General features: G+C 42.4%; 1 protein-coding gene across 1 annotated transcript; it reads right to left on the reverse strand.

Annotated features, from left to right (window-relative positions):
• Positions 1 to 529: 529 nt before the first annotated feature.
• On the reverse strand, positions 530 to 22,459 carry LOC149311533 (regenerating islet-derived protein 4-like). The gene is made up of 6 exons (XM_089526572.1): positions 22,309 to 22,459; positions 12,165 to 12,230; positions 4,813 to 4,907; positions 3,704 to 3,844; positions 2,384 to 2,489; positions 530 to 597 (listed from the first exon to the last, which is right to left on the reverse strand). Exons 1-6 carry the CDS (start codon positions 22,457 to 22,459, stop codon positions 530 to 532), a joined length of 627 nt encoding a protein of 208 aa, XP_089382698.1.
• Between the last annotated feature and the right edge of the window lie 907 nt (positions 22,460 to 23,366).

Here is a 23,366-nt window from a genome sequence, read left to right on the forward strand (position 1 = left end):
AACCTTTTTGTATACTTGTTGCATCTTTTTGACATTTTGAGACTGGGAAAAGACATGAAAGCTGAGAAGAAGGGTATTAATTTTCTTCTGTAACTAACATACAGGTTGAGTCTCCTTTAGCTGAAATGCTTGGAACCAGAAACATTTGGGATTTCAGAGGGTTTTTTTTTTAATGAACATGGAAGAGTGGAGTATTTGGAACATACAGAGAGCCAAAACACCCTTTCATAATTATTGAGGCACTTACGCACTTTAAAGAAACACAACAGAAACCATACTGCAGGTGTGGCATGATGCTGGGAAGATGGATTGATCTCAAGGGGCTGGATATAAATAAACTTTTATTGTTGTTGTTATTGTTGTTGTTGTTATAAAAGATGAGCAGAAGTTTTAAATGTCAAAGGCAAAACAAAACAAAACCCAACCCTTGGATATCTTCTTCAGTCAGCAAGATATGATTATTTTTATTCAAGAAAGCTGATCATGAACTCAGCATCTTTATTGCAAAACCCAACAAACTGTTAGTGGGCTACAGCACAGATTTACACAGGTAAAATTTGTTCCTTTGGCAACAGCTTTTCTCTAATTTCTCAAATCCTGAAAGGCAAAGGAGGAAGAGGGTCAGAAGTGTTCGCATCCTTGCACACTTCTAAAAGACAGGCCACTTTCTGATTTCTCTGGTCCCTTTTGAGAAATGATATGGCTCCAAATAGACTTCACCAGCATCCCAGCCCCATGGTCTAAAATGCATTTTCTTCCAGAATAAGAAACTGCAGGTTTTTAATGGGTTTGCTCCATCCCAAATGACATTGACTAAAACCTAAATGGTGAAAGCTCTGGAAACCACCAGCCCTCTGAGGATACTTAGGGAGCCGTGTATGTTTAGCCTGGAGAAGGAAGGTTAAGAGGTGATATGATAGCCCTGTTAAAGTATTTAAAAGGTTCTCATATTGAAGAGGGAGCAAGCTTGTTTTCTGCTGCTCCAGAGAATATGACGTGGAGCAACGGATGCAAGCTACAGGAAAAAGGTTCCAGCTAAACCTTAGAAAGAGTTTTCTAATGGTAAGAGCCGTTTGACAGTGGAAAATGCTGCCTCCGAGAGTGGTAGAGTCTCCTTCTTTGGAAGTTTTTAAAGAGGCTAGATGACTATCTGTCCCAGGGAGGACTTGGATTGCATCTTCTTGTATAGCTGAAGGGGGCTGGACTAGATGCCCTTTGGGGTATCTTACAGCTCTATAGTTCTTTGTATGTAATGGATCCTATGAAACATTTGTCTTTGTGCATGCCTCTGTTCATGGCTCACACAAGTGACACACTTGCCCCTTATCCATTTCTTCTTCATTAGAAACTTTTAAGACAAGGTTGGCTTATTGTCACATTGAGGATGGAGCAAGCTTTTTTTCTGTTGCTCCAGAGAATAGGATATGATGGAGCATGGATGGAAGCTACAGGAAAAGAGATTCCACCCAAACATTAGGAGGAACATCCTGATAGTAAGAGCTGTTCGGCAGTGGAACACACTCCCTCTGAGATTTTGGTGGAGTCTTCTTCTTTGGAGGGTTGCCATCAGAGGCTGGATGGCTGTCTGTCCCAGGGAGGACTTTGATTGTGAGTTCCTGAACAGCAGAATGGGGTTGGACTGGATGGCCCTTGGAGTCTCTAGGATTCTATGATTCTATGTTCCCCAAGGCAACCAAAGATTGTGATCCATCCTTGATCTGCATCCACTCGGGACACCTATTCATTTTCAGCTTGAGACACATTCTGGTCTTGCATAGAGTGAGTCACTAGAAAGGTTCGTGCTACTTCTGGAAAAGTGATGGGTCAGGACAGTGGTTCCCAAACTTTGGTCCTCCAGGTGTTTTGGATGTCAGAAGACTTTGCCAGCTTGGCCAACAGACAGGTATTCTGGAAGCTAAAGCCCAAAACAACTGGAGAGCCAAAGTTTGGGAATCACTGGTGGGTTAGAAGATGGCGGTCTCTACTATGACATGACCACCACTGGAGTTTAAATAAAAGTCACAGATGTCCTCATCTTCAAGGGAAAAATGGGTATCTTCCTTATCAATCATTCTACTGCAGAAATGGCTGGTGGCTGTAAGATTTTTCACTTCTTGGCACTGTGGGAAATTTCAAGGAACGGGAAGCTGGCAACCTCTCAAAGCATAGCATTTAGGGCTCCTGCCAAATTTGGGAGAGGGCTCAGAAGAGGGTCACTCTCTGTCCCAGGTTTCTCCTTGTCATCCCTCCCAGGTAGGACCACTAGTCAGACAGAGAGCAGGAGTCAAGCCATTTTGCAAACTCCCCTTCTCAGAAGAGCAGCCCCTCCAAGCCGCCTTGCCCTCCACCTGCTGGGCTTGTGGGGGTCAGAAAAGTTCCTTACCGCTTTCTCTGGAAAGGTAGGCACACTGTCCTTTCCCTTTAGCTGCCTTTGCACTCCAAAATTTGTAGTTGAACGGGTTCGAATCGGTCCATCTCCAGCGGTTGGTCTGGCACCATGGAGACAAAGAATTAAGTCACTTGGACACCTGAGTGTGCAACCTTTGCCCTTTGACTCTCCCTCTCCAGTGGGCACAAAGCTACAAAGAGAGATTTCCAACTTTTTGAGCTAAGTGGAACTAGAGTCCTCCCTGAGGGTCAGGAGAATGCACCCTTGCCCTCTTCAATAAATGACTCCAGATTTGGGATGGGCAAAAATCACAGGCCAATTGGGAATCAGGCATGACCACAACCCTTCCCAGGTTGTATCTAGATCGCCTAAATAATGCAGTTCGACACCACTTTAACTGTCATGATGCTATTCTACCGGATCCGTAGTTTAACATGGCACCAGGTCTCTCTCTCTAACAAACCAGGCTGAGTAGCTCAGTAGCAAGAGAAATAGCATTTACATTTCTATACCACTTAGCAGCAAACTCAGCATTCTCTAAGCAGTTTACAGTCTGTAAGCCAATTGCCTCCAACAAGCTGGGTCCTTATTTTACCCATCGACAAAAGCAGATGGAAGACAGTCAACCTTGGACCCCTGGATCAAACTCAACCTTGTGGCTGCAGTATCAGCATTTAATCTTCCTCACCAAACTTCAAATTCCAAGATGGCACAGGATGGCACCATGACCACTTAAAGTGGTGTCCAAGCTGAGAAAAATGTAGGCCGCTCCAAAAGGAAAAGCTAAAAAATACTATACATGTAAATTCATGTTTAAAATGGAGCGTATTTTTAAAAATCCTCCAGGACAGAAGGTTGATATGTAGGACATGTCCCAGAAAAGGAGTATATCTGATCACTCTGAATGGAGGATATTTTGGAATTCCTCCTGGGCAGAAGGTGTAAAGATAGGACATGTTCTGGAAAAGGAGGATGTCTGGTCACCCTGAGGTTAACACCTTCTGATACCAAAGGTAACATGGAAACTAGGAACCTGTTGGTGTCCCAAAAGGAAAGAGTTGGATACTTTTGCCCATCGCAGAACTTGAGAACGGATCATGTACATTCAGTTGAAGGATCTGTGGTTGCATCCCTGTTAAAAACCATCCAGGATGGCACCTTACGATCCATCATGTCTCAGTGAGTTCCGGAGATTCACAATGACCTGTGCGAAGCAGCCTTTCCTTTGATCGGCCCTGAGTTTGTGTCAGTATATAGGGTTAATGTGGGGATGGATGTCAGGGGCTTTAGCAAAAGGAAAGACCAAGCACTTACCCCACGGGGGTCTTGCAGTCCAACCCAAACCTCCTTCACATCTGCGTAATCAGATTTGATTAATTTGGCTATTATGTCAACCTCAGTTCTGTCATGGATAGAGGTGAGATGGGCATTATGGCCTTTCTCCTGGCAGTATATCTAAACGAGAGAAGAAGGGATGCATTGAGCCTTGCTTCCGCATGCTTTTCTTTTGCTTTTGGGTCTTTTGCCGCCCCCCCCCCCCCCCCAAATAATAGAATCATAGAGTTGGAAGAGATCACAAGGGTCATCCAGTTCAACCCTTTCTGCCATGCAGGAACTCTCAATCAAAGCATCTCCAACAGATGGCCATCCAGGCTCTATTTAAAAACCTCCAAAGAGTGTCTTCCACTGCCAAACGGCTCTTACTTTCATGAAATTCTTCCTAATGTTTTGGTGGCATCTCTTTTCCTGCAGTTTGCATCCATTGCTCCACGTCTGAGCTCATCTTCCCTCACCGGACGTCACAAACAGACTCCTGTACAATCCAATAACTTGTAGAGAAAGAACTAATATTTCTCCTGATATTAAGGTAAAATGTTAGAAGATATAACAGGGAGACTTGGAGGTCGCTCATTTATAGGAGTTCATCACAGGGGAGACAAAGTGCCCAAACCCCATGGATAAACGGGAAGTAAGTCTGGGAGTATCCTGCAAAAGAGGGGTTATTTTCAGATGATGTCCCACGACGTCACCATTATCCTGCATTTAAACCATGAAAAAAGTGGACAAAACATGCTGCTTTTTACTTTTGGGATTTTCCCAAAAATAAAAAGTGGACAAAAGCGGCCAACTCCCATACTTCGATTAATGGGTTAAATGCAGGATAATGGTGACGTTGGGAGACACTATCTGAAAATAATCTCACTTTTGCAGGATATTCCTGGATTTAACTCCCATTTATCCACAGGATTTGGATGCTTCCTCCCATGTGATAGACTCCATAGAGTCTCCATAAACTGAAGATGCTTGCTAATAATGTAAACATCAACAGCAACAACTTCTCTACAAGGGGTACTATAGCAAGGCTATAAACCATAGTAATCTTGATGTTCAACTCCCACGACCGAATCCCCAGAAGTACTTACTTCTCCTTCTGCCCATGTAACGTCCTCTTGAATGACTCCGTAGCAAAAATCGTTATAGTGCTTCCACTGCTTTGGGCAATCCACAGCTACAGTACCTGAAAAGGGAAGAGGAAAGTGAGGCCATAGTATCATAGAACTGTATGAGTGTACCGCATGCGGTGCAGCTGTGGACAAGTCTACATAGGGGCCACCAAACACAGTGTCCAAACACAAATCAAGGAACACGAGAGACACTGCAGACTGGGTCAGCCAGAAAATTCAGCCGTAGCAGAACAAGTTATAAACCATCCTGGGCATAAAATGTTGTTTAAAAACACTGAAATTCTGGACCATGCCAACAACTATCAGATGAGAATGTGCAGGGAAGCCATTGAAATCCACACACACATGGACAACTTCAACAGGAGAGAAGAAAGTATTACAGTTGGCAAAATTTGTCTACCAGTCCTGAAAACCTCCACAATCCGAACCCAGCAAATGCAAATGAAAAACCAGCCAGGGTCAGGGGGATTCCCAGCAAACAATGGATCATTAAGTAAATGGACACCTTGAGACCTTGCTATTCAACAGCAGAAAAATATACAGCTTAACATGCAAATCACTTCCTCTCAACCAACAGTATATATACAACCCACTCTTTTCCTGCCAGCATTCTCTGAAGATGCCAGCCACAGATGCTGGAGAAACATCAGGAATAAACTCTTCTAGAACACGGCCCTAGAGCTTGAGAAACCCAGAAAAAACTGTGTTAGTGCCACAGAGTTATTCCAGGTCAGGCCTGACCAAAGCAGAATAGAGTGGCACTATGACTTCCTTGGATCTAGACATGAGATTTCTATTGACGCAGCCTAGAACTGGTTTTTCCAATTTTCATCCAGTTAGTCTGAGATCAATCCCAGGAAAGATTCTGGAGAAGATCATTAAACAGAGAGTCTGTGAACATCTAGAAGGCAATGCATCATCACAAAGAGTCAACATGGGTTTCAGAGAAACAAGTCATGCCAGACAAATCTAATCTCTTTCTTTGATAAAATTACCAGCTTGGTAGATGAAGGGAATGCTGTGGATATAGTATATCTTGATTTCAGTAAGGCCTTTGACAAGGTTTCCCATGACATTCTTGCAAACAAGCTTGTAAAATGTGGGCTAGACAAAGGAACTGTTAAATGGATCTGTAATTGGTTGACTGGCCGAACCCAAAGTGTGGTCAGCAATGGCTCCTTTTCATCCTGGAGAGAAGTGACCAGTGGGGTGTCCAGTGGGGCTCTGTCCTGGGCCCAGTGCTATTCAACATCTTTATCAATGACTTGGATGACAGAATTGGGAGCATACTTATCAATTTTGCAGATGACACCAAATTAGGAGGAATAGCTAATACTCCAGAGGACAGGATCATCATTCAAAATGACCTGAATAGACTAGAAAGCTGGGCCAAAGCTAACAAAATGAAATTCAACACAGAGAAATGTAAGGTATTGCACTTAGGGCGGAAAAATAAAATGCACAGATATAGGATGGGTGACACCTGGCTGAATGAAACTACGTGTGAAAGGGATCTAGAAGTCCAAGTAGACCACAAGTTGAACATGAGTGAACAGTGTGATGCGGCAGCTAAAAAGGCCAATGCTATTTTAGGCTGCATCAATAGAAGTATAGTGTCTAGATCAAGAGAAGTAATAGTGCCACTGTATTCTGCTTTGGTCAGGCCCCACCTAGAATATTGTGTCCAGTTCTGGGCACCACAATTCAAAAAGGACATTGAGAAACTGGAGCCATGTGTCCAAAGGAGGGCGACTAAAATGGTGAAGGGTCTGGAAACCTTGCCCTATGAGGAACGACTCAAGGAGCTGGGGATGTTTAGCCTGGAGAAGAGGTTAAGAGTTGATAAGATAGCCCTGTTTAAATATTTGTAGGGATGTCATATTGAGGAGGGAGCAAGCTTGTTTTCTGCTGCTCCAGAGACTAGGACCCAGAGCAATGGGTGCAAACTACAGGAAAAGAGATTCCATGTGAACATTAGGAGGAACTTCCTGACAGTAAGGGCTGTTGGACAGTGGAATGCACTCCCTCGGAGGGTGATAGAGTCTCCTTCCTTGGAGGTCTTTAAGCAGAGGCTGGATGGCCATCTGTCAATGGGGATGCTTTGATTGAGATTTCCTGCATGGCAGAATGGGGTTGGACTGGATGGCCCTTGCGGTCTCTTCCAACTCTATGATTCTATGATCTCAAATCACAGCTTTTTTTGGGGGGGAAGGTGATTTACAAAGAATGATGATGATGTTTTCTTTTTCAAGGCTCTCAATTTGATAAGAGAAAACAAGTGTGTTTCCAGTAGTGATAAATGATCAGCGAGTAATACTGAATCATTTGAATGAAATTTCAGAGACAGGATCAGATCAGCTCCAATTCCCAAAAAGTGACGGTTCTGAGAATGTGGCAGTTTATCAGATGATGCCTCAGAGATTCCTCGAATTTTGGATAGATTCACAATCCCTGATGCTCCAGACGAGTGATGTAAATGTATGTCTTATTTTTTCCATCCCCAAAGGGGGAATGGGACATTTTTATTACTCTTCTTGCTCCTATGTGAAGAGCCAGATAGTTCAACAGATAGTTCGCCCCCTCCGCCTCCTCGCCGGACTCCGCAGCCAGAGCCGCGCTTCTGCCGGGCGGCCTCCTCCCGGGGTGTCGGAGGTGCTCATCTGCGCACCACCCCGGGAGTGCCGCCCACGGACTGAAGGAGCACCTTTGCGGGACTCTTTTGTAGGCTGCTTTGGCATCTTGCGGCAGCCGGGAGCGGGCCCTTTAAAGACTCCTGGGGGGAAGACAGGGAGAGTGCTCGCCAGGTGAGAGCGGCGAGCTTAAAAGCCAGACGCCCGGACCTTCCTGCCACGCCCCCTCCGCCTCCTCGCCGGACTCCGCAGCCAGAGCCGCGCTTCTGCCGGGCGGCCTCCTCCCGGGGTGTCGGAGGTGCGCATCTGCGCACCGCCCCGGGAGTGCCGCCCACGGACTGAAGGAGCACCGTTGCGGGACTCCGCAACTGCGCAGCTGCGCAGTCTTTGCTGGGCTTCGGAGGTTGTAGGTTAGCCTAGAGCAGAGGATGCCTGTGGTGGCTAACCTCTGCTCTTTAAATTGCTGGTGTAGGGTGGGGGGAGGTCATGGACGCGGGGGATGCAGGGGCTGGGGAGGAAGGGGATAACATCACTTTGAGCGGAGCTCCTATTGAGGTTGTGTGGGGCAGGAGGAGGTATGGCGGTGGGAGGAGGGACTTGCGTTCCAGGGGAAGGCGAGATCGATGCTTCATATCTATCTCCCCTTCCTGTCCCTCTCCCAACCTAAGGGACCTGAGGGTCACTCCAACCGTGCCACAAACCCTGTCGCTGCTCCTGTGCAACGCCAGATCGATCAACAACAAGTCCCACATCCTCCACGATTTGTTGGAGGACCAAGGTTGCGATCTGGCTTGCATTACTGAGACCTGGGCCTGAAGGGGATGCTGTGTGGGCTCAGGCCCTGCCTGCCGGGTTCTCGGTGAACGACCAGCCCAGGTTAGGTGGGCGGGGGTGTGTGTGTGTGTGGCCTTGATACATAGGAACACCGTGTCCCTCACTAGGAACCACATCCGACAGACGTCCTATATCGAGTGTATTTACCTGACCCTAAAGGCGAGGGATAGTCTAGGGATTCTGTTGGTGTATCGGCCACCCCGTGCGCTAGCGGACTCCCTTAACGAGCTGACACAGCTGGTCGCTGAACTGATGCTGGAGACGCCCAGGCTACTCGTCCTGGGCGACTTCAACATCTCCCTCATGGCCAGCTATGTTCCACCCGGTGCAGCTCGCGAATTCATGGATACCATGGCGGCCATGGGCCTGTCCCAGCTGATTCTGGGTCCTACGCATTGTGCGGGTAATACTCTCGATTTGGTCTTCTGTTCTGATGCGGAAAATCCGTGGGTGGAAATATCTAATATTTCCCCCCTGCCATGGACGGATCATTTCCTAGTTGAGGCGAAAATCAAGGTCTCTACCCAGATCCCTCCCGGGGGTGGTGGACCTATTAGGATGGTCCACCCTCGAAGGCTAATGGAACCCAAAAGGTTCCAGGAAGCCCTAGAGGGATACATGGTTGGAGGTGACGGCGACTCTGTTGATGCCCTGACTGGTATCTGGAATACCGGTCTCTCGAGGGCTATACACAGTATCGCTCCCAAGCGCCCTCTCAGACCCGCTTCCAAACGTAAGCCCTGGTATACGGAAGATCTCCGGGCAAGGAAGCGGGAGCTGCGACGGCTAGAGTACCGTTGGCGGAAACACCTTCGCTTAGACGACAAGGCTCTCCTAGCCCAACTGTTAGAGGACTATGGAGAGGCGATACGAGCAGCTAAGAACTCGTTCTATGGTGCTCGTATCGCGTCCGCGGAGTCGCGTCCAGCAGAGTTGTTCAGGGTAGTCAGGGAGCTAACTCAGCTCCCTCCTGCCCTGAACCAGATCCTCGAACCTTCTAAGGCCTGCTGCGACCAATTTAACAACTTCTTCGCGGATAAAACTTCTCGGATAAGCGAAGGTCTTAACGCCGACATTCAGGAAGAACCTAGAGTAGAGGCATCCAGGGCCTCCGTGGACTTTATTAAACTGGATCGGTTTGAGTTGGTAAGTACCGATGATGTGGACAAGATCCTCGGAAGTGTTCGGAAGACAACCTGCTCTCTCGATCCCTGTCCCTCGTGGCTAGCAGCCCAGGGGGGACCGGCTGTAACTTTATTGTTACACCGGATCATTAATACATCTTTGAGGGAAGGGCAATTTCCATCCGACCTTAAATTGGCCATTGTAAAACCTTTATTAAAAAAGCCCTCCCTCGACCCCCTGGTATATAATAATTACCGGCCAGTTTCACTGCTGCCATTTTTGGGGAAGGTGATCGAGAGGGAGGTTGCACTCCAGCTTCAGGCGGTCTTGGATGAAACGGATTATCTGGACCCATTTCAAACTGGCTTTCGGGCGGGTTACGGAGTTGAGACGGCCATGGTCGCCTTGGTCGATGATCTCCGTCTGGGCATTGACAGGGGAAGCGTGTCCCTGTTGGTGCTCTTGGACATCTCAGCGGCTTTCGATACCATAGACCATGGTATCCTTCTGGGGCGTCTAGCAGAGGTAGGAGTCGGTGGCACTGCGCTCCAGTGGTTCCGCTCCTATCTCTCTGGAAGGTCCCAGATGGTGCAGCTGGGAGACGTGTGCTCCGATGAGAGGGCCCTTAAAACTGGGGTCCCTCAAGGAGCCATTCTGTCTCCTATGCTATTTAACATTTACATGAAACCGCTGGGAGAGATCATCCGGAGACATGGGGCGCGGGGTTATCAGTATGCTGATGACACCCAAATAATTTTCTCTATGTCTCCGACTGATGCAGTGACTGAGGATGGCGTCTCTCCTCTCGTGGCCTGTCTGGAGTCAGTAATGGGCTGGATGAGGGAAAACCGACTCAAGCTGAATCCAGAGAAAACGGAGGTACTCGTGATAGGTTCCCCTGGTCCAGGAATGGCGGTTGTTCCACCTGTCCTGAACGGGGTCACGCTCCCTGTGAAGGACTCCGTGCGCAGTCTGGGTGTGCTTCTTGACTCGTCCCTTTGCCTGACTGCTCAGGTGAATGCGACGGTCAAGAGCACCTGTCATCAGCTTCGGCTTATTCGCCAGCTGCGTCCATACCTGGCCCAGAGAGACCTTGAAACTGTGGTACACACCCTGGTAACCTCGAGACTGGATTTCTGCAATGTACTCTACATGGGGCAACCCTTATACCAAACCCGGAAGCTTCAATTGGTGCAGAACATGGCAGCCAGGCTGGTCACTGGTACGTCCAGGGCCAGCCATATAACACCAGTATTAAAAGATCTCCATTGGCTGCCCATTCGCTTCCGGGCGCAATATAAGGTGTTGGTGATGACCTATAAAGCCCTAAATGGCTTGGGCCCAGGATACCTGAAGGACCGCCTCTCCCCATACATTCCGCCCCGCACCCTCAGAACATCTGGGCAGCAACTACTTAGGGTTCCCGGGGTGAGGTTTGTCTCCACCACTAGGAGGACATTTTCCATCGCCGCCCCGGCCCTCTGGAACACGCTGCCCATAGAGCTCCGCTCAGCTACCTCCCTGGCCCTATTTAGACGGGATTTAAAGACCTTCCTGTTTGGGATTGCATTCCCTGACTAGGTCCTTTAGGCCTCCTTCCGCCGCACTGGCAACGGGATTGGCTAACCTGGGGCCTTTTGTTTTTATGTTTTTTGTAATCGCTGTATGATTTTAATGTTATTGTATTTTTAATCGCTGTAAACCGCCCTGATCTGATGGAAGGGCGGTATATAAATAAAAATTTTATTTATTTATTTATTTATTTATTTATTTAACTTAATCACTGTATTAATCCTGCAATGTAGATGCAGCCTAAACTGAGCAAAGCTTTTGTAGATTTATGCTTCCTCAGATGCCTTATTAAATATCATGCATTTGGGAAAATAGACCAAGGCTGCATCCGCATTGCAGAAATAATCCAGTTTGACACCACTGAAACTGCCATGGCTCATGCTATGGAATCCTGGGATTTGTAGCTTGTTGTGGGCATCAGAGCTCTCTGACAGAGAAGGCTAAATATCTCAACAAAACTACAAATCCCAGAGTTCCATAGTATGGGTCCATGGCTGGTAAAGTGGTGCCAAAGTGGATTTTTCTTGCAGTGTGGATGCAGCCTAAGTCTATGAAAGGAGATGATGATGATGATGATGATGATGATGATGATGATGATGATGATGATGGACTAAGCTAAGATTAGTAAAGAGTACATTCTTGTTGTTGTTATTGGGTGCCTACAAGTCATTTCCGACTTATGGCGCCCCGACGGCGAATCTGTCATAGGGTTTTCTTGTACATGGTTTGATTGTGTTTCTTCTGTATTGATTTGCATGAGATTAAATTACATATTAAGCATCTTTGTACTTCCTACCTCAAGATGCTCAACTGCGATTCGATTAAGATACTCAGGACTTTTTATATGATGTTTTTAAATATGTCTGTTATTCTGTCTATTTTATTCTGTTTTGTAATGGCTATTTGATATTTGATGTTGTGAACCTCTTTGATCATTTGGAAAAGTGGTATATAAATAAAGTTTTTATTATTATTATTAATTTATTATACATGTTTTGTGGGGAGAGGAGTGTTTTGGATCTCAGTTCTTTTTGAAAGTTATTGGTTGGGATAGGAAGGATCTGTTTTGTAGGATTAGTCTTTGAGTATCACTTTGCTGGCTTCCTATAAGGTGGAGCAACCTCTGAGGATCCCAGCAGCAGGACTCACCTTGCAAGTAGAAGATAGTAACCGAAAAGGAGAGGAGGAAGACGTTGACTGTCCCCATCTTTACACCTTTGAAGAAAAGAAGGGAAGGGATTAGGAGTGGCATAAATGGCCTCATTGGAACCTCTCTTCCATACCTTGTATTTAGTTTATTTTAATTTTATTTTTGCAGCAAGTCATACACAAAACGGTAACATACAATATAATCATCACATTTTGTTTTCTAGATAGACATATTTACAATTGACTTCCCGTGTCTGTCCAGTTTGCATAAAGCTTTGTCATTTAAATCTTATTTTCTTCTGTTCAAATGTAATGTTTTTAATGATTCCTTTGTTCATAAAAGCCTAGCTCGGTTTATTTTGATCACTCTATCTCAAATCATGCAATTAGTGTCTCGATAAATTTAAGTTTACCTTCTTGCACTCCTGTAGTATTGGAGCTCAGTCCTGTTCTACTTTATGTACATTTTGTCTTTTTAATCAGGCAATTAACATATCCATCATATTGACTAATTTCCAGATCCACTCTTCAACAGAAGGTTCCTCTACAGTTTTTCCATTTTGTTGCAAAATCAATCTCGCCACCGTGATCATATATAACAATAATCTGGTACATTTCTTCTCAATCTCTTTTGGTACCTTATTGGGCATATTTAATAAATATTAATAGTCCTGGAGACGGTTTAAAATTACAGATTTCACATATCACTCTGTGAATATTTTTCCAATAAGGCTTAACCAGGTTACTTTGGAAATGACACAAGCAATTAGAAACCTTAAAGTAAATAAAGCCCCCGGACCTGACGGCTTTATCGCAGAATATTACAGAAGCTTTGAAAAAGAATTAAAAATCCCTGTGCAACAAATGTTAAATGGAATAATTAAGGAAGGTCCTCCGAAATCATGGGAAGAGGTGAATATAACATTAATACCAAAAGAAGGGAAGGACAAAAGAAAAGTAGAGAACCATCCCTTGTATTTAGGAAGGGAGCCACTTTTCCCCTCTACTTATTTATAGTCAGGGTGACTAGATGACGATGACGATGATGATGATGATAGATGTCCTCAAAGGAGGACAAGGCACCATAAAATGTAGGACATTCAAGTAAAATGTCAGTCATGACCAAGCAGAAGCTAAAAACACGCCTAGAAATTCATGCTTCTTAGCCACGCTTCCAATGGAGGACGTTTTGGAATTCCTCCTGGACTGAAGGTTGAAATGTAGGACATGTCCTGGGAAAGGAGAGGATGCCTGGTCACTCTGTGTATAGCTTGAGTCTCCCTTATCTGAAATGCTTGAGACCAGAAGTGTTTAGGATTTCAGAGTTTTCTATTTGGATTTTGGACTATTTGCATATACAAAATGCACTGTCTTGGAAATGGAACCCAGATCTAAACATGAAGTTCACTGCCATTTCGTACGAACCCTTATACACATACCCTGAAGGTAATTTTACACACGATATAGTTAATAATTTTGTGCACGAAGCAAAGTTTGGGTATACTAAACGCAAGCAAAGATGTCGCTCTCTCAGCCAACCAAATGGACATTTTTGGATTTTAGAGAATTTTGGATTTCAGAATTCCAAATAAGGGAGACTCAACCCGTATTTAATTTTCCATCCTGTCTGCCTAGGTGTTGTAAACCTCGGGTAGGCACACATACAAGGAGAGGTGGCCTTTCAGGTAAGTCTGAGGCACTCTTTGGCAGAGAAGCCTAAAGGGTGAGTGAAACTACCAAATCCCAGAATTCCACAGAATCTTATAGTGGCATCAAACTGCATTATTTCTACAGTGTAGATGCACCCTCAGGTGACTCAAGGAGATGGAAACCTTGCAAAACACTCACTGCTTTGGAGGGTCCGTCTATCTGTGATGAGTCCGTCTTACGAAATGGCAACGTCCGCTCCTTCTTTGCAGGACACTGACTCTTCTGTACCATTTATAGAGAGAGCAGCTGGGGATGATGGGCAGTTCAAGTGACGATGCCAGCAAAGAAGTTAACTCAACCAAAAAGGATATGAAGATCATTTCCATTGGATAGTTCCAAGTGCGAGCAATGACCCGGGTACCAGGAAGTTTCAACAAGTAGTAGATGGGGTGATGATAAGAGTATAATGCTGCATTGGTCAGAAAGATGACTTGTGTGTGTTTATTGTGGGTTTTTTCGGATTATGTGGCCGTGTTCTGGAGAGTTTATCCCTGATGTTTCGCCTGCATCCGCGGCTGGCATCTCATTTATGTTACTTATTCCTTTCTCTTTTTTTAAATTTTATTTTAAAACAATTTCCCCCACGTTTTCATTATCATGCGCCCAGATAGGTTAATTTTACATGGCATCTCAGTTCCTAACTTCCACACCGTTCCTTCTTCTAAGCATCCTCATTCCTATCTAGCATTTCCCCTTCTTTAATTATTCTCTGTAAACAATGTATTTTTAAAAATGTTGTCCTTTTACACTTTTTGATTTATACTGTGATTCCCTTTCCCTTCTCGCAATTTATTACTTTTGCTTCCTTTGTGTCTAATTCTTCCTTCCCCCCTTTGATCATTTTTTCCTCTAGTCTGTTCCATATACATTGTTCTTTCTATATTTATTGATTTATTACTCTTAGAGAGTTTATTAGCCTTTGAGAGTTTGAAGATCCACTCCTGGCCTTTGGTCTGGGCTTTTCTCATCAGCGTTTATCACATGAAGGGGATCGGGAGTTTATCCTGTGAATATCCTGGGGGGGGGGGGGAATTGCGCAATTACGCAAAACAATTTCACATGATGTCACACAAAACCCGCCATTAAAGTGGTCACAAAGAAGCATTAACACACATCTTTTTACTTTCAGGATTTCAGCGACAGTGCATTTCTGACATTACTTTATTTGCGCAATTGTGTGCAATAATCATTTGCGCAATCACTCACCATTTTTGCTTTATTTGTGGGATACACTAATTGGCCTCTCTGGTACAATACTGTCTACAGCAAGGATGGATTTTATCACACTGGGGCTAATTTCAGCATTAAAGAGAGATTAAAGGGCATTTAAAAGCATCCCTGTGTATGTTTAGGCTGGGGAAGAGATGGTTAAGAGGATTGAATGGTCTCTGAGGTCTCTTCCAACTCTGTGATTCTATGATTCATGTGTGTGTGTGTGTGTGTGTGTGTGTGTGTGAACTACAATTAAACCGCAGGGAGAGGCGGGAAATATTAACAAACGATTTATGTATTTATTTTATTAAACTAAAGGTTAGACATTGGTGAGGTAGTGCAATGGTTTGAGTATTGGACTGTGACTCTAGAGACCAGAACCTTTGAGACTAACGGAAATAAAGGAGTCGGCAGCATGGGCTTTTGTAGACTTCAGCCTACTTCCTAAGATGCATTTAGTGAGGAAGTAGGTTGAAGTCTATGAAAGCTCATGCTGCCGACTTCTTTATTTCTTATTTCTGTGCACTGGAACATGGTGATATTTCCAGACAATAAATACAATATTTGAACCATGAGGACAGATGGAGAGATAACTGCAAAAGCCTTTGGGGTTTCAAAGCCAATATAGGCGCACCTCAGTTGTGTTTCTCCTGAACATGACTTCTTTAACAGAAATCTTGGGACCAGATGCAGAAATAACATGGAAAAGAGGAGGATTGATTCCTGGGCCACAAAAGAGAAGAGCAGCTCAACATGGTTTAGGAAACTTTTTATTCAAGACTAAGAAGATGCACATATGAAACGTAACAACCAGGTCAAGAAAGCACAAAGCGGTACCATTATTTCCCAGTCATGGAACAAGGCGCTTCTTATTGCACCACCAAATGAGGTTGGTTGTTGGAGCCAAGTTCCCTATTGTTGGCTTTATTGCCTACTAAAAGCTCATATAAAGTCATGCTGACATGCCTAACTGAGTTCAGAAAAGCCATCTCTCATGGGAATATTTCCGCCATGTGCCAGAAGTAATAAACCAAAACAACAGATAGCACTTGAATGAGTTCCTCTGGTTCATATAAGGGCAAGGGGGCATTAATGGTGAAGAACCATCGCCATGAAGTGAGATGGTCTAAGGGGGGGGGGGGGCTGTCAATTTCCGGAGATAACAGATTGCACAGATTCTGGCAAGGAGACACAATCATCGAACCATAGAGTTGGAAGAAACCACAAGGGCCATCCAGTCCATCCCCGTTCTGCCATGAAGGAAGACACCATCAGACAGACGGCCATCCAGCCTCTGTTTAAAAACCTCCAAAGAAGGAGACTCCACCAGACTCCAAAGCAGTATATTCCACTCTCAAAGAGATCTTACCATTAGGAGGTCCTTCCTAATGTTGAGGTGTAATCTCTTTCCCTGTACTTTGCATCCATTGCTCTGGGTCTTATTCTCTGGAGTAGCAGAAAACAGGGCTTTGTGGTTTCCAGACCCTTCCCTTCCCTTGATCTAGAGACACTATACCTCTATTGATGTGGCCTAGAATTGTATTGGATTTTTTTATCTTCAAGAAGTACTTCTAAATGTTTAGATGGGAACTCTTCCCCTGTAGCTTGAATACATTGCTCCGTATCCTAATTTCTTGAGCAGCAGAAAGCAAGCTTGCTCCATCCTCAGTATGACATCAAATATTTAAACATAGCTATCATATCACCTCTTAAACTTGGGGCTCTCCAGACTGCCCCAAAGGGACTGGCTGGATGTGCCCAGCTTCCCTCCGGAGGGATGCCACATCAGCCAAACTACATGGAGTCCCCCCGGACCAAAAAGAACCCAGAAAAAAACAGGTGCATGCACACCATGTAAAGATGGCTCCTTCCATACATGTTAGAGTTCTGGAGCATGCAGATGCTGCATGCTCTAGAACCCTAAAATTGGTCTGAGGACAGCACTTCCTGCCCATCTGTCTCGGGCCTTTCTCTTCTCCAAGTTAAACATCCCCAGTTCCCTAAGTCTATCCTAGGGCTGTTCGACAGTGGAACACACTCCTTCCTCTGAGATTTTGATGGAATCTCCCTCCTTGGAGGCCTTTAAGCAGAGACTGGATGGCCATCCATCAGATATGATTTGATGGAGAGTTTCTGCATGGCAGAATGGGGTGGGACTGGATGGCCCTTGTGGTCTCTTCCAACTCTATGATTCTATGATGCTATGAGTTGTGTTCAAAGCAGAATAGAGCAGTACTATTATTTCCCACAAATTTCTATTACAGCCTAGCTGCAATCATGTTGGCCTTTTTAAGCTGCTGCACCACACTGTTGCCTCATGTTCAACATGTGGTCTACTAGGACTCCTAGAAACCCTTTTGCAGATACTATTGTTAAGCTAGGTGTCCCCCATGCTATATATGTGCATTTCATTTTTTCTGGCTAAGTGTAGTGCTTTACATTTCCCTCTGTTGAAATTTATTCTGTTAGTTTTGGCCCAGCTCCCTAATCTTTTACACTGTTTAAAAACCTCCAGAGAAGTATACTTCATCTATGACTATCAGGTCATCCTTTGACTAGAATTGCTAGTTGGAATTTTATTTTATTTTATTTTATTTTTAGTTTTTATTAAATTTCCAACACAACTTAAAATCCTTCATACATCCAACATATATCTTACTTCCAACCTATAATAACAAATAATAACAAATAACAAATAAAACATAACAAATTACCAACCTAACATACATAGACTAATTACAAATAACAAAAAACAAGTTATCCACATAGCATACATAGACCAATTACAAAACGTTGACAAACCATTAACACATAGTCACATTCATCCTACTTCCATCACTATCAAGTACCTTCTTAGCTGTACTCCCTCGTTATCTGTAAACCACCTTTTCTTACTTCTCTTCATACCCATAACTGTAATCTCTATAATGTACACCCCATTTAGTATTTCATCAAAAGATGCTTTGGCTATGTTGGGCTGATATTGGTAAGAGCTTATCTTTCCTTTTCAATATTAACTAACAACTGATTTATAAGCCTGAGCCAAGAGAAAAATAATAGTATGTGAGAAGGCAAAGCAATACAAAGTAAGCTAATAGAGGAGAGACATAACAGTTGTGGGGAGATTGTCTTATCCATTCAATATAAATTTTACAGATGTTTCTCCTCCCCATAAGTTCTGAAGATATTCCAATATACTCGACCAGTCTTTTTCGTAGCAGCTCAGAGGTTCATTCCTCATGCCTCTGGAAAGTTTGTCCATAGTCATCAGGTCCAGAAGTTTCCAAATCCAGTCTTCTTTAGATGGAGTTTCTTTCAGCTTCCAGTTACGGGCATAGATCATACGTGCTGCCGACAACATATAGAATAACAATTTACCATGGCTTTTTCCCCAGATTGGATCGATTATATTGAATAGAAATATTTCTGGTGAAAATTTAAGTGGGAGCGAGATGGCTTTTTTTAATTTCAAATAAAACCATTTTCCAAAAGGATTTCGCTTTTCCACATGACCACCACATGCGATATATTGAGCCCCTCTCCTTCCCACACTTCCAGCAGGTATTGCTTCAGTTATTAAACATCCTACACATTTTTTCTGGGGTCCAGTACCATCTAAAGAATACTTTATAATAACTTTCCCTGATCTGTTGACAGTTGGTATATTTCAATCTTTTCCTCCATGTCTGTTCCCATTGCTCCAATTTGATTTCAAACCCAAAATTCTGTGTCCATCTGATCATGTTGTCTTTAATACGCTCATCCTCTGTATAATATCTAAGAAGACATTTATAGATTCTGGCTAATAAGGATTTCTTCTCTGACAACAATTCCTGCTCTAATTCAGAATCAGATGGTCCAATTCCCAGGTGATTATTATCCATCAAATATCGTTCTCGTAATTGCCTATAGAAAAACCAAGAAATTCCATAACCTTGTTCATTTAGTTCTTCACATGATTTTATTCTATAATTGGTACCCTCTAACTTCAATAGTTCTTTATATGTTAGCCAAGTCTCCTTCTTTTTGGGGTTCCATTTAAAGAAAGCCTCTTGAGTGGATACCCAGAGGGGAATTTTGGAGCAAATCCATCTTTTATATTTTTTCCAAATTCTCATTAGAGGGTACCTTACAAAACGATTGTTAAAATCCAGACTAACCTTGATTTTTTCGTAAAATAGATAGGCGTGCCATCCAAATCTCAGGTTCACTCCCTCCAAGTTCAGCAGACTTTCATCTTTTAGTATAAGCCAGTCCCTAACCCAAGTTAAACAAGCAGCTTCAAAGTATAACCTGAGATTTGGCAAGGCTAGGCCTCCCCTTTCTCTGGCGTCTTGTAGATATTTCATCCTTATCCTCGGTTTTTTCCCTTGCCATACAAATTTTGAGATGCCTTTTTGCCAATCCTTAAATGAAAGATCTTTTTTAATAATTGGAATAGTTTGGAACAGAAATAGGAATTTAGGTAAAATGTTCATTTTCACTGTAGCAATTCTACCCAAAAGTGATAAATTTAGATTCCCCCATTTATCAAGATCTTTCTTAATAGAGTGCCATAAATGTTCGTAATTGTTATTAAACAGGTCTGAATTTTTATTAGTGACGGTAATACCCAAATATTTTAATTTCTTGACCGACTTAATCTTTGTTGTTATTTCTAATTCTTTTACCTCCTGCATTGTTAAATTCTTAGTTATAAATGCTGTTTTCTTCTTATTGACTTTCAGACCTGATATTTCTCCAAATTTATCTATTTCCTCCATCAAAAATTGTACCTGAAGGTTTGGGTCACTAATGGTTACCAATAAGTCATCAGCAAAGGCTCTTGCTTTATGTTCCATACCCTTGATCAGGGTATCAGGGTTTTTAGTTTTAATTGCTGTTTTTATCCTTGATATTGTATTTTTAATATGTTATACTATTTAATACTGTCTTAAGGGGGGGAGGGATAAAGTGTTTTTAATTGTCATATTTTATATTTTACTGTTGTTAACTGCCCGGATTGGTTTGCCAGAGGGCGGTATACAAATAAATATTATTATTATTATTATTATTTATCCCCTTGATATTCTTATTGTTCCTAAGATTTTGCAGTAGGACTTCTATACATAATACAAAGAGCAACGGCGAAAGGGGGCAACCCTGTCTAGTTCCTTTGAATATATTAACAACCTCTGTTCTCTCTCCATTTACACTGATTCTAGCTTTTTGTCTCTCGTAAATAGCTGTTATCCAACCTAGGAATCTTTCTCCCAAACCCATTTCCTTCGCTACACTAAATAAAAGTTTCCAAGATACATTATCAAAAGCTTTCTCGATGTCAAAGAAGAAAGCAACAAATTTCTTATTTATATGAACCTCGTGATATTCAATCAAGTCCAAATAGTGTCTTATGTTGTCTTTAATGTATCTTCTGGGAATAAATCTCTTCTGATCTTCATGTATCAATGCTGATATTATTTTCTTCAATCTTTCAGCTAAAATGGTGGTGAAGATCTTATAATCGTTATTCAATAACGAGATAGGTCTAAAATTTTTGGCTTGGGTAGGATCTCTATCTTCTTTAGGAATCAACGAGATAGTCGCCTCCTTCCAGGATGGTGGGAAATTGTCTTCACAAAGCTTATTCATTAGATCTACCATTGGTTTTATTAATTCTGATTGAAATGTCTTGTAGTATGATGATGGAAATCCATCCGGTCCTGGCGCTTTTCCTGTCTTACTGATCTTTATCGCATTTATTACTTCAGCTGGTGAGATTGGTTGATTCAAACTAAGTTTCTGTTCATCTGTTGCTTTTCTCAGGTTTGAATTTCTAACATATTCTATTATCTTATTTATATCTTCCTTCTTTTGATAATATAAATTTTCATAAAAGGTCCGGAAGATATTTCTTATTTTGTCTTGTCTTGTTGTAATCGAGGTCCCTTCCTGTAACTTCATTATCATTTTCCTTTCCCTCTTTTCCCTGAGTTTATATGCCAACCATCTACCAGGTTTGTTAGCATACTGAAAGTCTCAAATTAAGAGAGATTTCAATTTTCTTTCTAGATCCTCCATTAGATACATAGACATTTGCTTTTGCAACAACGATACTTCCCTTTGAGTTTTTACATTATGTGGGTCTTCCTTTTGTTCTTTTTCTTTTTCCTTTAGGCTTTCCATAATTACCCCCATTTGTTTTTCCCTTTTCTTTTTATATTCATAATTCTGTTTCATAAAGAAGCCCCTCATTACTGCCTTAGATGCCTCCCAAATAGTTGTCTGGTCCATTCCTTCTTTTGTGTTTTCTTGAAAGTACCACTTTAATTCCTGTTTAGCTTTTTCTACTATTTTAGAACATTGTAATAATTTCTCATTCAAGGACCAATTAAAGGTTTTTTTACAGCTCTTAATTTTAATAGTAATGCGGTTATGATCAGATAATACTTTTGGTAGAATATCTAGCTCCTTAGTCCGAAGACATAGCGATTTGGACCCTAAAAAAAAAGTCAATCCGGGAAAAGGAGTTGTGTCTATTGGAAAAAGATGTATAGTCTCTAGAATCTCCATAAAGATGTCTCCATATGTCAGTCAATTTAAAGTTATCCATCAATTTGAAAAAAGAGGATGGTAGCTTACCCTGATTTTTTTTCTTCCTGTTAGTCCCTGATCTATCCAGTTCCGGGTTTATAACGGCATTCCAATCCCCCATCATTATAATATCTGTATAGTCCAGTTTTGTAACTGCCTTGTATATCTGTTGATAAAATTTGCCCTTATTTTCTTGAGTACCGTAGATGCCAACTAGCAATACTTTCTTTTCCTGCATTTCAATTTCAACCCCGATATAATGTCCATTTACATCATTCAATACTTCTCTAGCTTGGAAGGATTGATTAATGTACATTACTACTCCCTTTTTCTTTTTGATGGAGGATGATACAAACTCATTACCTAATTTTTTGTTCTTCAAAAATCGAATATCCCTCTTTCTAATATGGGTTTCCTGCAAGCAGATTACATCTTTTTTCAATTTACCTAGATAATGAAAGATTTTTTTTCTCTTTATCAGTGAGTTCAGTCCTTTTATGTTCCAGGATATAATATCCATCTTTTTTTTTTTTACTTCTTCCTCTCTTTTCTTGTTCTCTTAATTATCCTTAGATTATTTTCAATATTTTCCCCCTCCCCCGCTTTATATTTGTCATTTTCCCTTTTTGCTTAAGCCTTTTATCTTTACTTACTTGTTCCGGATCTCTTTTCTCCTCGTCCGATTTATCCTCTTGTTCTTCCTCTTCCTCATTTTCACTTAAATTCAAATCGTTTGCCGGATCTTCCTCTTGTGAGACTTCTCCATCTTTCCCTTCTTTTAAGTCATCCTTTAAGTCCATAGATTCAATCTTTTCCCCATATTTAGTCCAAAACTCTTTAGCTTTCTGAATTGTGTTCAATTTGTACCATCTTTGATTCCATTTCACGGAAATCCCTTCCAGTTTTTCCCATCTATAAGGGATCTTATTCTTATTGAGGCTTGATGTAATAAATTAGTAATTTCCTCGTTTCTGCAAAATTCTTTTGGGAATATCTTTGAAAATTTTTAGCTCCTCCGCTCCTACTATTAGAGGTTTCTCATAGCTAAGAAATAGTAGTTCGTCCCTAATTTTTTTCCTGACAAATGATATCACCACGTCCGTGGGCAAATCTCTGCTCTGGGCCACTTGGGAGTTAACCCTGAATGTTTTATTTATCTCCTTAATGAATTCCTGGTAAGGAATTTCCATATAGTCCGCTAAGGCTGATGATAGTTGTTCATAAAGGTTTTCAGATTTCTCTTCTTTCAGCCCTCTTATCTTCAGAGAGTTTTCCCTAAGCTTTAATTCTTCCATTGCTCTCAAATCCAACTGTGTCTCTTGCTGTTGACTGATTATAGTTGTTTTTTCCTCCAGATTATGCGTCTTAAGCTTTAAACTATCAATTCTTGCTATCACTTGATTTATTTCTTTTATTACGTCCTCCAGAGAGCTTTTGATTCCTTTAAGCTCCGCCTTCAGCTCTGATTTGATATCTTGTTTAAAATCTTTCCTCAGATCTTTTATTTCCTGTTTGAAGTTCCTTTCCATGTCCTTTCCATTTTTTCCCATTTGGGCTGTAAGTCTTCTGATCTCATCCATAATGGTAGGTTGATCTGATGAATTTCTTCTGCTCTGCTGCGAAGCGGCTTTTGCTGCCATCATCCTTGTGTTCATATCAAAAGTTGGAATTTTATCACCATATCATAATGGCCCAGGAGAGAGCCCC

This window comes from Sceloporus occidentalis, unplaced genomic scaffold (genome assembly GCF_023333645.1).
Source record: "Sceloporus occidentalis isolate IW3139 unplaced genomic scaffold, rSceOcc1.0.p SCAF_5, whole genome shotgun sequence".
In the NCBI taxonomy this organism is placed as follows: domain Eukaryota; kingdom Metazoa; phylum Chordata; class Lepidosauria; order Squamata; family Phrynosomatidae; genus Sceloporus; species Sceloporus occidentalis.